The sequence below is a fragment of the Mesoplodon mirus genome (genome assembly GCF_964341445.2).
Source record: "Mesoplodon mirus genome assembly, chromosome: 7".
Classification (NCBI taxonomy): Eukaryota; Metazoa; Chordata; class Mammalia; order Artiodactyla; family Ziphiidae; genus Mesoplodon; species Mesoplodon mirus.
The window spans coordinates 52,555,217-52,569,737 of NC_138983.1; the positions used below are offsets into that span (position 1 = coordinate 52,555,217).

Below are 14,521 nucleotides of genomic sequence, written 5' to 3' on the forward strand. Positions count from 1 at the left end.
CAGTATCCACACCATGTAGGACTTTGTTAGACCTAATGCATGAGAATCTGAACTTTAACAAGATCCCCCAAGTGTAGAGACAGAAGAAGCACTAGGCTCTAGCCTGCCTCCACAGTGGGTTCCCCTCAGGCAGGTACTTTCCCAGAGCCCAGCTCAGAGTTCTAGAAGCACAGAATGTTTTCCCATCTGTACCTTTGCCCAGGCCATTCTCTGCCTGGAGCTAATACTCCAGGTGTCTGGATTAGGCGCCTCCAGTATCCTCAGGTACTTTTATCTACTGTTACTCTGGGATTATAATTCTGTCTCCTCCATTAATATGTGAACGTCTCCAGGAAAAAAATAGTTTTCTCTCACCAGGTACCCCAACAATAGGCAAAATCAACACCCAGAGCAGACGCCCAGCAACTATTTGAATCAAAGCATAAAGTAGCACGTGAAACTTGTCGCCGTACAAACCGGGCAGACTCAGGGTGGCCCTCCCTGGCGGAGACTGAGGCGGAGCGGAGAAAGAACCCGGAGCGGGAGGTTTAAATACTCCATCCCTGGCTTTCCGCTGGCTGAGCAGCTGAGCGGCTGAGCGCATGCGCGCAGCTCCCGGGTGCCGCCTCAGAGGGCCTTCCCCGCATGCGCGGGAGCGCGGAGGCGGGTCAAGTTGATTGAAAGCGGGTGGCGCCGTAGCAATGGCGGCGCTCGGAGCTGCGACCGGTGGTAGCAGTTGGTTTTCGGCTTTGGCGCTCGGGGTGACTCTTCTCAAATGCCTTCTCATCCCCACCTAGTAAGGGACCCGCACGGCCCGGGGCTGGGCGGGGAGGCCCCGCGGTCGGTCAGGGCGGGAGAGAGAAGCGTGGATGCCGCTGGGTGAGAGGAGGAAAGGGAACTTGAAGTCATGTGGTCGCTGCTACCCCTTTGCTATGCTTCCCACTCCGCCCTTTGAGTGTTATTTCACCTGTGCACTAGATCATAGCCCTGATGGCTGGGGTCAGGGCTGGCACTGTCTGACTTTAATGTTTCTGACCTTAAGGTCCTCTTCCTTAACATGCAGATAAACAACACCCACCTCCAGCATTCATTCAGCCAGTACAGTATTTATCAGCTGCTTCCTGTGCTAGGCACTGTTCTAAGTCCTGGAGAGGCATTTGAGAAAGACATTTCTGGGAAAGTTGGTGGGGCCAGATAGACAAACAGGAAAGTTTCAGATTACGATGAGGTCTGTAAAAGAGGTAGAGAGTGGCTACCGGGCAAGGCTTTACTCTCCTCTTTTAGGAGGTGATGTTTGAGTTGAAAGCTGAAGGATGAAAAAGAATAAGCAATGTGAAAAGTAGTTCAGGCATAGGAAAGAGTAAGTGTAAAGGCCCTGTGGTAGGAAAGAACTGAGAGCATTCCAGGAACAGAAAGTGAGCCTTGTGGCTGAAGAGCAGTAAGGGAGGAGGAGAGTGACACAGGATGAGGTAGGCAGTAGTCAGGTCACACAGGGTTAGACTACTGTGTGACAAATGGATGCAGACCCAAGACTGAAAGCATGGAATCCCACTACCACTCAGTGGTAATGTGTATACAATGGGTACTCTGTATTTATTAATATTATTAATATTGGCTTCCACATCTGTTCATCCTTCCTATTTCCTCTCCCTTGACTTTTCCCCTCATTCCTTTGCTCCCTTCCCAGTTTAGTGTTTGGTTTATTGGTATCCTTTGGTTCAAGTTCTTGGTGACCTCTCGTTGGGTATGGAAGAGCTGTATGTATAGAATGTAAATCCATACTGATGTGTATATAAGCAATGAAGTGTATATTGTAGGTTCAGCAAAATGACTTACAGGAACTTGGGAAAAGAAGGCGTTGGTCAGTTGAACTTTCTGCAGAACTGAAAACAAATAAGAAACATCTTTCTCTTTTAAAAGCAAATTGGAAAAATCCTTCTAAAATGTGGGAAATTCCTTTCAAATCAAAATGAAAGGGAATTTTTTTTTTAAACCGTGGATATAAGGTGATGTTCCTTGCTTTAGTTACTTCAGCCTAGAACTGTGTCTTCAGGGTTGTTATTTTGAATACTGCTGTTGATCCAGGATTAAGAATGTATGTAGTTGTAGTTAATGCTCTGCTTCTCAAACAGGAAACCCCTGGGATGTGAGAGGGAAGCTACAGGATAAATGCAAAAGTATTCACCAAAATGTTTACTAACTGATTTATTATGAACCAGGTACTGTGGCAAGGTACTAGAGGGGAAGACAAAATGGACATGATCCCTAACCCTATAAAGGGTATAGTTTAGTGAAGGTAACAGTCCCAGAAATAAATCAACACAAATATGTAATTACATAACAATGCTGTCTTAAGTGTTATGAAAGGAAAGAATGGGATCCTATAAGGCAACTAACAAGGGGACTTACTTTAGATTGGGTGTCCGGAAAGGTCTCTGACATATAATTGTAGGTCTGAAGATAGACCCAGTACATGTCTTTTCTTGAACATATGTATGTGTTTCTATTGAGTATGTTGGGGTGGAAGACATTTTTCTCTACCTTTCTAGCCAGGTTCTGGCTGGTCTAAGAATTCAATTGACATGAGACAGATGAACAGGAGAAAATCATCAAACAAATTTTAATAACATGTACATGGGAGAGACTCGGGAAAATGGAGTAACTCACCAAAATGGCTGAAGCCCCTCACCTTAAATACCATCTTCAGCTAAAGACAAAAGAGGATGTTGGGGGTAGTAATTTGGGACTTCAAAGGGGAGAAAGGCAATTCACATATAAATGTTTGCTGGGCCATGAAGAGACAAGAGTGGACTCTGATCTCTAGGTTCTGGTGAGTTTCCCTCATCACATGTAGCCCATATTCTTTGCAGATATCAGGGGTGATAGCTCTATTCTGGGAACAAGCCCTTTATATAAATTCTTTAGGCAGCTAAGAGGGAGGTAAAAAGAAAGACTTCCTGAGTCTTCTGTTTCTTAAAAATAATCAGCTTAAATCAATCCTCATGCCAAAAAGACACATTTTGCGTTGCCAGATTTTGCTCCCCTACAAGTGTATACCTAGAAATGTAATTGCTAGGTCATAAGATCAGCTGTGAATTGTGATTTTGAGAAATCTGTAGGAAATTCAGGTGACGTTGTCAGCAGGAAGTTGGAGATGTCTCTCTTCTAGAACTCAGGAAAGAGACCAAGGTTGTATACTGTGATTCGGGAGTCATCATTACACAGTTCTTAGTGGAAGCAATAAATGTGAATAAGATTGTGCAGAGCAGAGTAAGCTGCATAAGAAGACCAAGAACTGAACCTGAAAGAACATCAACATTTGCTTGATGAGTATTGGAATGGGAAGCCATGAAAGAGACATAGAAGGGGTTGGCTAAGAAACTCACGAGAGAGTTGTCACAGTGGAAATGTTGTATAAAACATTAGAAAAGGTAAATCAGGTTTTGCTGTGGAACTCATTGTTGACTTTGGTGAGTGGTTAATTCAACAAGAATGTATTGAGCCCATCCACATATCAGGTGCTGTGTAAGATGTGAAGGGGAAGTAAAGCAGAGTAATAAACAGAAAAATAAAGTCCTGCTAAAGAGGAGTGAAGGGCACCAGAATATGCCACCCCAAAATATGCCTCTTTGGTGTAAGGATTTTTCGGGACTTATTATCTTGAGGAACTGCAGACATAGGAGAAGCTCTGAAAACAGTAAAAGTTACTTTCAAGGGAAATTTACATTAGGAAGGAGGCCTGTACCTGGAAAGTAACTATTACCAGAGATCACTTTTTCATCTGAGAGACTTAGCTACAAGGCAGAGCAACCTTTGTTTGCCAAACATTCTCTTCTCACCTTCCCAAGAGTTGCCTTCCCCCTTCTTTGAAGCCCCAGACCCCTACCCCTCTCCTTAGCTCTCATGATGGTAGATAAGCCTCAATCACCTGGCCACCTTTTGAGTCTCATCTTATATCTTCTGGGGCTCCTGTACATATGTATGTAATTTAAATTGTCTTTTTTTTCCTCCTGTTATTCTGTCTTAGGTCAATTTAATTCTTAGACCAGCCACAGAACCTGGAAGAGTTGAAGGGAAAACAATTTTCCTCCCCTATATATAGGGGACATACTTGGATATATTTATATATAGTGAGAGGGGGACCAGTAAACAGAATTTGGAGACATGAGAAAGGCAGGGCTGGGGCCTTTTCCCACCTTTTCTGTCTGATGAACTCCTGCTCATCCTTGAAGGTCCAGCTTCTGTGTGAGGCCTTTGCCAGATAATGAATCTTATTAGAATTGTTTGTGAACAAGAATAAGTCACCTCTGAGCAATAGTCTGAGGGCCTCCCTTAAGAAAATGTATGGGCTTTTGGTCAGCCCTTTAGATCAGGGGTCCCCAACCCCCAGGCCATGGACAATTAGCAGACGCTCCCCATCACTCGCATTACTGCCTGAGCTCCGCCTCCTGTCAGATCAGTGGCAGCATTATACTCTCATGGGAGCACCCTACTGTGAGGTGCACATGTGAGGGATCCAAGTTGTGCGCTCCTTATGAGAATCTAATGCCTGATGATGTGACGTGGAGCTGAGGCGGTGGTGCTAGCTCTGGGGAGTGTCTGCAAATACAGATTATCATTAGCAGAGAGGTTTGACTGCACAGAGACCATAATAAATCAACTGCTTGCAGACTCATATCAAAACCCTATCAGTGAGTGGCAAGTGACAATTAAGCTGCATCTTATGGAGTAGACCAGACATAAGCAACACACTTTGGCTGTCACTGTCTCGCATCACCCCCAGATGGGACCATCTAGTTGCAGGAAAAACAAGCTCAGGATTCCCACTGATTCTGCATTATGGTGATTTGAATAATTATCTCATTATATATTACAATGTAATAATAATTGAAGGAAAGTGCACAATAAATGTAATGTGCTTGAATCATCCCAACACCATCCCCCCACCCTGCCCACTCTGTGGAAAAATTGTTTTCCACAAAACCGGTCCCTGGTGCCAAAAAGGTTGGGGACCACTGCTTTAGATGACTCAGAGACTCTTTTCACTTAGTACTGGGTTGGCCAAAAAGTTCATTTCGGTTTTTCCATAACATCTTACTGAATAGGTTCCCCACCTTTTCCAGAAGGAGGTCTGGCCTCCAGGTAAGTGAGTGTTTCAGGATTATGTAAAACACCTATTTGTGTCTTTATAGGATAGTGAGCTGTGACTATGTAGGGGGTGTTGGTCCATTTAAAAGCATAATTTTAGAAATGTGAGATTGATAAATGTTATGAAATCTCATTTTATTCATCTGATTGTTTTGAGTAGCCATTCCACAGATTTTGAAGTGCACCGAAACTGGCTTGCTATCACCCACAGTTTGCCAATATCACAGTGGTATTATGAGGTAAGTTTTAATTTTCACCTTTTTGGGGTTTTTATTTAAGATGATGTGTGAAATCATGTAAGTATTATCGATATTCAAACAGTTTTCCCTGTGATCATAGGTTGAATAAATCTTTATTAAAATTGTAGTCTTTACTCATGTTACCGAACCGAACTTTGGTCCCCTTGCCTGGCACGCACAAAGCAGATCTACTGATCCTGGGTTATTGTGAAGGAAAATACAGTGTTTATTGCAGGGCGCCAGGCAAAGAGAACAGGCAGCTAGTGCTCAACAGACCTTGTTGGCTTAAAAAAATGCACAACGTCAGAGTTGTGAGTTAAGTTTTATTTGGGGCAAAATGAAGACTGCAGCCTGGGAGACAGCATTTCAGATAGCTCTGAGAAACTGCTCCGAGGGGGCGAGGGAGGAGCCAGGATATATAGGAGTTTTGCAACAAAGGGCAGGTAGTCGGGAACATCAAAAGATTACTGTTAATTAAAGAAACCAGATATGTCAAGTTAAGGAATTTAGCGCTTTTCTGTATATGGGAAGATGCAAGAGTCTGGGCTCACTGAAATCATTCCTTTGATATGCACCTCAGCTATCTGGGGCCAGTATCCTGTATTTTCACATCCTGAGTTTCCTCAGGGCTCACAGTAGGGAGTGGCTGCAGTCTGACGACTGCTAGGTGCAGGTATTCTTTGCTTTCTGAGTTCCCTCAGGGCTCGCCAGCTCACCATCAGGTGGCAGCTGCCATCGCTGATGACTGTGAACTTGCCAATGGCTTTCAGGCAAGGGTTTTTAAAGGCCACAGTAGGGGTGAGGGTCACAGGGTGCACAATCAACTCATGGACATTTTTCTAATTGGTTGGTGGTATGGTCATAGGGTGATGTTTTGAGAATCTTTTTTTTTTTTTTTTTTTTTTTTTGGCTGCTTTGGGTCTTCGTTGCTGTGTGCGGGCTTTCTTGTTGCGGTGGTTTCTCTTGTCACGGAGCACGGGCTATAAGCGCATGGGCTTCAGTAGTTGTGGCGTGCTGGCTCAGTAGTTGTGGCTCATGGGCTCGAGAGCACAGGCTCAGTAGTTTGGCACACAGGCGCACAGAGATGTTCCCGGACCAGGGATCAAACCTGTGTCCCCTGCATTGGCAGACGGATTCTTAACCACTGCGCCACTAGGGAAGTCCTTGTTTTGGGATTCTTAATCATCAACCTTCTGGTTCCAGTCTGGGGTCTATGTGCTTGTGGTCAGCATATAGTCACCATCCTCCACTGAGTGCAGGGGTCTTAGTTTCTGCAGAATAACTCAAAGATATGAGTCCAATTGTTGTCTATATTCATTCAGAAGGAACTAGGAGTCCTGTGACTCTGTTGTTCTAATCGTTAACTACTTGAGTTTGCTCTTTGGAAGGCCAAACAAGAAGTGGGGGACAGGAAGGGTCTTATACCTGGGTAGGCCCCACAGGGTCTTACTCAGTTTCAGTCCCCCCTTTTCTTTGACACTCCTCAATTCCTGAGGAGAACATGGTGGGACAAGAAAGGGAATAAAGTTTTGGATAGAGAGGTTAATCATAAACTGTGCAAGGGAACTTGGTTTTAGGAGGAGTCAGTTTCATTCAGTTCTGCCCTCTGGAACTATTAGGGAACCCCTTTACTTCAAAATGAGTTTCCCAAATTATACATGGGAAATTATAATATTTGCCACATGCTTTTTGAAAGAACATTGGATTGGGAAAGAGGGAAAATTGGATTCAAGACCTGGCTCTGCATCAGCATAGAAAATACATTTCATCTCTCTGAGCCTTTGTTTCTCATCTGGCATATGAGGATTTGGAATGAATTATTTCTAAGATCCTGTCTCTCCCTAACATTTTGTGATTTATGAGGACAGGAATAATCAAATGTGATTGTGTAGGTGTCTGGTAATGTACAAACCATTCTATTCTATTATTACAAAAACCATGTCTGTATTTTTATTTCTGGTATGAGTTACTAACTTGCATATGATACTTCATGGAAAACAGACATCAGCTCAAAAATGACTTGATCAAAAACAGCACTCTGCTGTCAGGAAGATTTTTTTTAAGACAAGCTGTAAAGTTTTCTGTGAGTTTGTTGTTGCTTTTTGGGTTTTTTGGTCAGGTCAGAATAGTCCTTTGCACTGAAAAAGCTTGAGAAAAATTGACCAAGTTCCTTCTCACATAATAACACTACAAGTATTTCATAAGAATGCTAAGGAACTTTAAGTAGTTTCTTTAGTGTGAAGTATTTCCATTTGCCTGTATGCATACCAGCGAGGAAACTTCTTGTGTGGCCTAGTTGTCCAGTGGTTGGGCTGTGATTTCAGACTGCCTAGGTTTGACTTTCAGCTCTGCCACTTAATACCTATGCTGGGCAACTGTGGGCAAACTACTTGACCTCTCAAAGCCTCCGTATCCCCAACTATTAAATGATAATAAATAATTATTAGGATGAAATGAATATAATGTATGTGGTGTGTTAGCATAGTACTTAGAACAAATGTGCTCATTAAATATTATTAAAGGTTATTAATACTTAGCATTATTAATATAATGACCTTCAGCCTGTAAATGAAAAGGCAGTCTCCTGTCTCACCATTTCCTCCCTGCTCTCTGACTATCCCTTCTTAGTCTCCTTTGCTCACTCTTCTTCATCTACACACTCTTTCAAAAGCTGGTTCCCTCTGCCTCTCTTTGTGGTCCCTTTTTCTTTCCTTTTTTTTTTTTTAACATCTTTATTGGAGTATAATTGCTTTACATTGTTGTGTTAGTTGCTGCCCTTTTTCTTTTTTTTTTTTTTTTTTGCTGTACGCGGGCCTCTCACTGTTGTGGCCTCTCCCGTTGCGGAGCACAGGCTCCGGACGCGCAGGCTCAGCAGCCATGGCTCATGGGCCCAGCCGCTCCGCGGCATGTGGGATCTTCCCGAACTGGGGCATGAACCCGTGTCCCCTGCATCGGCAGGTGGACTCTCAACCACTGCGCCACCAGGGAAGCCCTGCCCTTTTTCTTTTAATTCTATAATTCTTTCTGGCTGTTCTCTCATTTAGTCCTATAACTTTCACTATTACCTGTTATCTTAGTACTCCTAAAACTGTATTTAGGCCAGAGCTGTCTCCTGTTATTGGCTTGTTTTAGATAGAAGAGGTTTATGTAAAAGAGATTCTAGTAATGGTAAAATTCTTTGTTCTTCCTGCCCCTCCTCAGCAATAACAGCAAAAGAAATCAACAAGAAACAAAACTCAAGTGCGAGGTTCACAGTAGGATATAAGGCTGGAGAGGCACATGCCTCAGGTCTGGAAGGTCTTTCTGCCATACTAAGGAGAGTGGACATGTGAGCAGTGGATTGCTTTGTAGAGCCCTTCTTAGCTTTGACTTCTAGCCTACCTTTCTGTTCTGGCCTCAAATTAAATTGATTGGTCGATTGGTTGGGAAAGACATTAAAAAGACCCATAATAAATATTTGTGGAATGAACACAATGGTTTTGAATCTTTGTTGACCTAAAACAAGTAGACTGCCAGTTATTTCTCCAGCAAAAATGGGATTATTCAGGTTCAGCAGAAAATAGCAATTCAGGGTCTGCAACCATAGTGAGTCATGTGCTAGTCCCCACGTAGTGCATAGCGAGGGAAGGAGAATTCTTTCAAAGAGGGAAAAAGGAAGTTGGGAGGACTAGAGTAAACAGAGTCCATGGCTTTTCATTGGCTGAGCTGTGACAGTCTGAGCTCTTTGCAGGAAAGAAGAGACTTTCTTCTTGCTGTTGGGCTCTGCTGTCCTCCTAGGGCCTGAGACCTCCCCCTTCTGCCCTCCTGATTCTATCTTAATTGAGGTTTCTGTTTATTAATTTTTACATCTTCATATGTAAAAATGAGGTTGGATGTTTTTGGACTTGAAGAAAGAGCTCTGTTGTGGTAGCTTCCCGAGCTAATGGATTTGGAGTCGGAGACCCAGATTTGAGCCCCAGCTCTACCACATATAAGTGACAGAACTCTTCACTTGGGAGGAAATGTTAGCTAATCGCTTTCCTGGCTGCCCAAAAGCTGTTTAGGTAAGATGATGGCCCCAGCTGGAAATCCCTGAGGTCAGGAGGGCCTTCTGGGCTAGGTTTGGGAAGTCTTTGTGGGGAGAAGGACCAACATAACAGAGGGTGCCTGAGTGGTGTAGGGTCGGGGATGGCAAGGGAAGGACAGGGACATTTTGTTTTGGATAAATGACCATCTCAGGCAGCACCTGTTCCTTCTCCCAGCACTTCATGCTTTCTGTTCCCTATTTTATTTAAAGTAATAAATATGTCAATAAAATAAAGTAGGAAAATCTTTTAGACTTCCAATAAAATAAATGGCTCTTTAAGGGTAGAATGAGCTCTGACATAGAGGCTGTGGCTGGAAACCACAGATGTTAATAAAGTCTAGAGTCATGTTAAATTTCTTGAAATTATATGGACCAGTAATTTCTAAACTTTTTAAAAAAATATATTCCCTAGCCAGAAATCATTTTTGAGCATTCACTACCCAAGACGTCTTTATAAATTACAAAGGCAAAGCCCTATTAATATACTTTTAAAAATAGAAATTAAGAAGGATAAGAGTGAAAAATAGAATTTCTCATTTTTCTTTCCATAGTTCAGTGGCTCATCACCCCACATTGGAGATTTGGGATTAGAGAAGGAACTTTTCATAAAGGAAAATTTAATGGGTGGGTTCATAGCCTGAGTGCCCTAGACAGAGAGCCTCTGGGTTGGCCTTTGCATTTTATACCTGCAGGGGGAGTAAATAGGCTACTCTTATTGAGACCTAAAGTTTTCATTCATCCTTATCATGAACAAAGAGCTAATAAGTAGTTTGAGTCTCTCTTGCCTCATTTTATACTATAGAGAGAACCTAAATAGTAGTCCCTGTGGGCACTCAGTTAGTACCTAGTGAACCCTTAGTGCACTTCCAGAAGGAGAGGAGTTTTCCATTGAAAAGAGCAACAAATGCAGAGTAGGGAGATTATTACTGTCTCAGCTCTTCTAGGTGCAAGGTCAGATTTAGTTTTAGGGACATGCTATGAGGATAGTAATAATGTTTTAAATGATAACAATTAATAATGTTTACTGATACCTAGTTTATATCTGGTTCAATACTCTGTGTGTGTGTATATATATATATGTAATTTTTTTACTAGTTATTTATTTATTTTTGGCTGCACTCGGTCTTCATTGCTGCGCACAGGCTTTCTCCAGTTGTGGGAATAGGGGGCTACTCTTCACTGTGGTGCGCGGGCTTCTCATCGCAGTGGCCTCTCCTGCCGCGGAGCACGGGCTCTAGGCGCACGGGCTTGAGTAGTTGTGGCACTCAGCCTCGGTATTCGTGGCTCACAGGCTCCAGAGCGCAGGCTCAGCAGCCGTGGCGCACGGGCTTAGTTGCTCAGCGGCATGCGCGATCCTCTCGGACCAGGGCCCAAACCCGTGTCCCCTGCATTGGCAGGCGGCTTCCCAACCACTGCGCCACCAGGGAAGCCCTATATGTAAAATTTAATAACCCATGAAGTAGGTACTGTCATCCTTGTATGAATGCAGAAACTGAAACAAAACAACAAAATATAGCATCATAAAGTTTATATATACTTTATATTTTTATATAAAGTTTATGTTTTTCATATGATCTATATTTTCATTTAATCATTAGTGACCATTCATTCATTTAACTAATGATTATATAATATATCAGGAACTTACTAAATGCTCAGGATACAGAAATGACAGGGTGGTTTCTGCTCTCAAGGATCTCATGACCTAGTGGAACAAAAGATAAGTAGCATCAGTGTAGCATTTTTTCGTTTATAAACGTATTTCATATGTATTAACTTATTTAGTCCTCACAATATCTCATTTTACAGATAGGGAAATTGAATCTCTGGGACAGAACTTGAACTCAAGCTAGTAAATCATTCGTTATGCCTTAGCTCCCTTTTTATATTTAGATGAGTAGAACCATGTCATAACCAAGTTTATTATTAAAAGTTTTCAAATTAACTTCTTGTGAAGTACAGTTGACTCTAAGGAAATTGAAGACTGTATTAAATAACTTAGGTTATTGGTGTTCTGCTCAGTCTTAACAGAAAATTTTCTATTTATGGCATATTTTAAGTATAATTTCATCATGTGTTTTTTTTTAAAGATGAGAGAATGAAAATTTCCAACCTTTGCACCTTCTTTATTTATTCAGTTACTTAGGATATGTTCTATCTTCAATTTTTACCACAGGCAACTTCAGAGTGGACCTTGGATTACCCCCCCTTTTTTGCGTGGTTTGAGTATGCGCTGTCACACGTTGCCAAATATTTTGATCAAGAGATGCTGAATGTCCGTAATCTGAATTACTGCAGCTCAAGGACCTTACTCTTCCAGAGATTTTCTGTCATCTTTACAGATACACTCTTTGTGTATGCTGTCCATGAGTAAGTCTGAGAATGTCATTTCCTGTGGAAGGTGTTGAGGAAATATTATAGTATTAAATAGTATTAACTTGTTCCTCATTTGGGGCAAACAAAGTTCATATAATAGCAAATGCTAGAACAGTCCAAAATGGTTGTGTTTCAAACTTCACAATGAGTAATTACAGCGAGCAGTCTAGCTGAATCTTGTGGAAGAAAATGGGGGCTAAGGTGGGGTTACAAGTTAGAGGTAGAACAAGACATTGTGAATGTTGTGAAAAGTAGTCCCAAGTAGAGTTCCAGGACCGTTTCTCCTGCCCAAAGTGGCTCTACATGCTTCTCTTTCCTTCCTTGTAGCAGACTACCAGAGGCTGCCATGACCTACCCTATTCTTTGGGATATGCATACCTACATACAGCACAGCACACTCATGCATACATATGCATAATGCTAACCACCAATGGAGTTTCCATTGTAGTAAACTCAAGAAATCTTACTAAGTGCTTTCAGCTGTAGTCTCTGGATTCTTTGCTTCATGAAGACTCATCACTAATTTTAAGTTATGTTTATATTTTATATTTTTATGTTTTGCATATTTTACTTATAAGTTACTTTTAAGTAGGTGAATACACGTACATAGAATATTGTGCACAGTGACTTCCAAGTAGTGATTTCCCAGTTAATATTGGTTTCTATTCTGTCCTAATACTTAAGCCTGCTGGTGTGATTGTGACAGAGCAGTAACTGGTGTCCATTCAATGACCTTTGTCATAAATAGATCATTTCTGTTTGTGAGGCCTTCTAGACTGAACTCTTGCCCCATTCAGTAAAGAGTCCCTTGGGGATGTTTTAACCCCTGCTCATTTTCATGGAATAACTGCTATTTGGCACCCTGACCTTCATTCTCTTTATGACCTGGCAAGAGTTGAAAGGGAAGGTGATATGTAAATGTACTCCTTTTAACTCAAAATGTTTAAATTCACACTCTCAGGGAAAGTGTATACAGGCAGAGAGAGGGAGTAGAATTCATTTCCATGTACAACGTAGAGGGAACAGTTAAGTAAGATAAAAATCTGGAGCAAGGCACTTTGTATAGATTAGTAACTTACTTAATTTTCTCAATTACCCTGTAAGGTTACTATCTCTATTTATGAGGAAACTGAGGCTCCATGGAGGAAAAGCAGGACACCTTTTGCTAACCCCTATTTAGTTGCATCTTTATTATGTCTTCTTTTGATTTTAGATTTCTTTGGTTTAGAATTTGCTGATACTCAAATGAAACACATTTCTTTTTAATCTTTTTATAGAATAATACATCCTTTTCATTGTCAAAATTTTGGAAAACAGAAAGCAATTATACATACACACAAAGTAAAAATGACCCATAATCCTGCACTTACAGCTGTCACTATCAACATTTTGGTGCATATTATTTCAGCCTCTTTCCTGTATCTGAATTTAATTTTTATAAAATAAAATGGCATCATACTGTTTTATCACCTGGTATTGTCACTTAATTACTATATCTCTACCTTTAAATAACATACATTTTTTCATAGGAGTTTTTAAAATTATTTGGGCAATCAAGAGCTGCAGGTTTGTGGCTCTATTCTTTTTTTTTTTTTTTCAATTCCCTCCACCACCCTCTCCCAAACTATCACAGGTCTATTCTTTTTTTCTTTTTCTAATATATATATTTTTTTAATTTTATTTATTTTTGGCTGCATTGGGTCTTCGTTGCTGCACACAGGCTTTCTCTAGTTGCTGCGGGAGAGGGCTACTCTTCGTTGTGGTGCGCGGGCTTCTCATTGCAGTGACTCCTCTTGTCGCGGTGCATGGGCTTTAGGCGTGCAGGCTTCAGTAGTTGCAGCACGTGGGCTCTGTAGTTGTGGCACGTGGGCCCTAGAGCGCGTGGGCTTCAGTAGTTGCAGCACATGGTCTCAGTAGTTGCAGGGCTCAGGCTCTAGGGTGCACGGGCTTCAGTAGTTGTGGCGCATGGGCTCAGTGGTTGTGGTACACGGGCTTAGTTGCTCCACGGCATGTGGGATCTTCCCAGACCAGGGATCAAACCTGTGTCCCCTGCATTGGCAGGCAGATTCTTAACCACTGCGCCACCAGGGAAGTCCTCACAGGTCTATTCTTAACTTGGCTGGTATCGTAATATATAATTTGGAATGCTATATCATTCTGGTCTGCATTTTTTAGTTTTAAGGACTAAAATAGTGTGTGCCCTCTCAATTTTCAAAATCCTTACATTTGGGTTTTTGGTGGATGGTTTTATTGTTTGTTTGTTTGCTTTATTAAATGAAGACTTTGTTTTCAAAAAAAAAAAAAAATGAAGACTTTTGTTTCAAATCAGCATAGCTGAGAAAGAGACATGGAACTGGCCCTGAGGCCTTTCTTTCTGCTACCACCTTTTTAAACAGTCAAGAATGGCATGGACACAATCCCTGTGTCTAATCTAATAAACTGACAGGGAAGCAACTAAAATTTTTCCAACCCACTGGAATTTCTTGGGAGAGGTGACACCTAAGGGCACCTTAATTGGAAAATTGTCAGCATCACCAGAACTGGACTCCATCACCTTTCTTTTTCCTCCCTATTAATAACTGGCAACATTAGAGCTGTGATTTGGGTGCAGTCATATTGAAGGACTACAAGAAATTCTCTTGGAGTCCCTTTCCTCCTTTTTTAAAAAAAACCTCCCATGGTCCTTGAGAAGTAAATTTAACACTCTGAATGA

The 14,521-nt window shown here is 41.7% G+C and overlaps 1 protein-coding gene across 4 annotated transcripts in view; it reads left to right on the plus strand.

Annotated features, from left to right (window-relative positions):
* The first annotated feature begins 636 nt into the window (after positions 1–636).
* ALG8 (ALG8 alpha-1,3-glucosyltransferase) overlaps positions 637–14,521 on the plus strand; it is a 28,587-nt gene continuing 14,702 nt past the window's right edge. The window contains exons 1-3 of one of the 4 annotated variants that reach the window (XM_082628353.1): positions 637–775; positions 5,288–5,366; positions 11,609–11,802. In XM_082628353.1, the coding sequence (XP_082484479.1) occupies positions 681–775; positions 5,288–5,366; positions 11,609–11,802 (368 nt within the window). In that variant the 5' untranslated portion in view covers positions 637–680. The remainder of the gene's footprint in view (positions 776–5,287; positions 5,367–11,608; positions 11,803–14,521) is intronic. The other 3 variants (XM_082628354.1, XM_082628352.1, XM_082628355.1) reach the window with 3 other exon arrangements.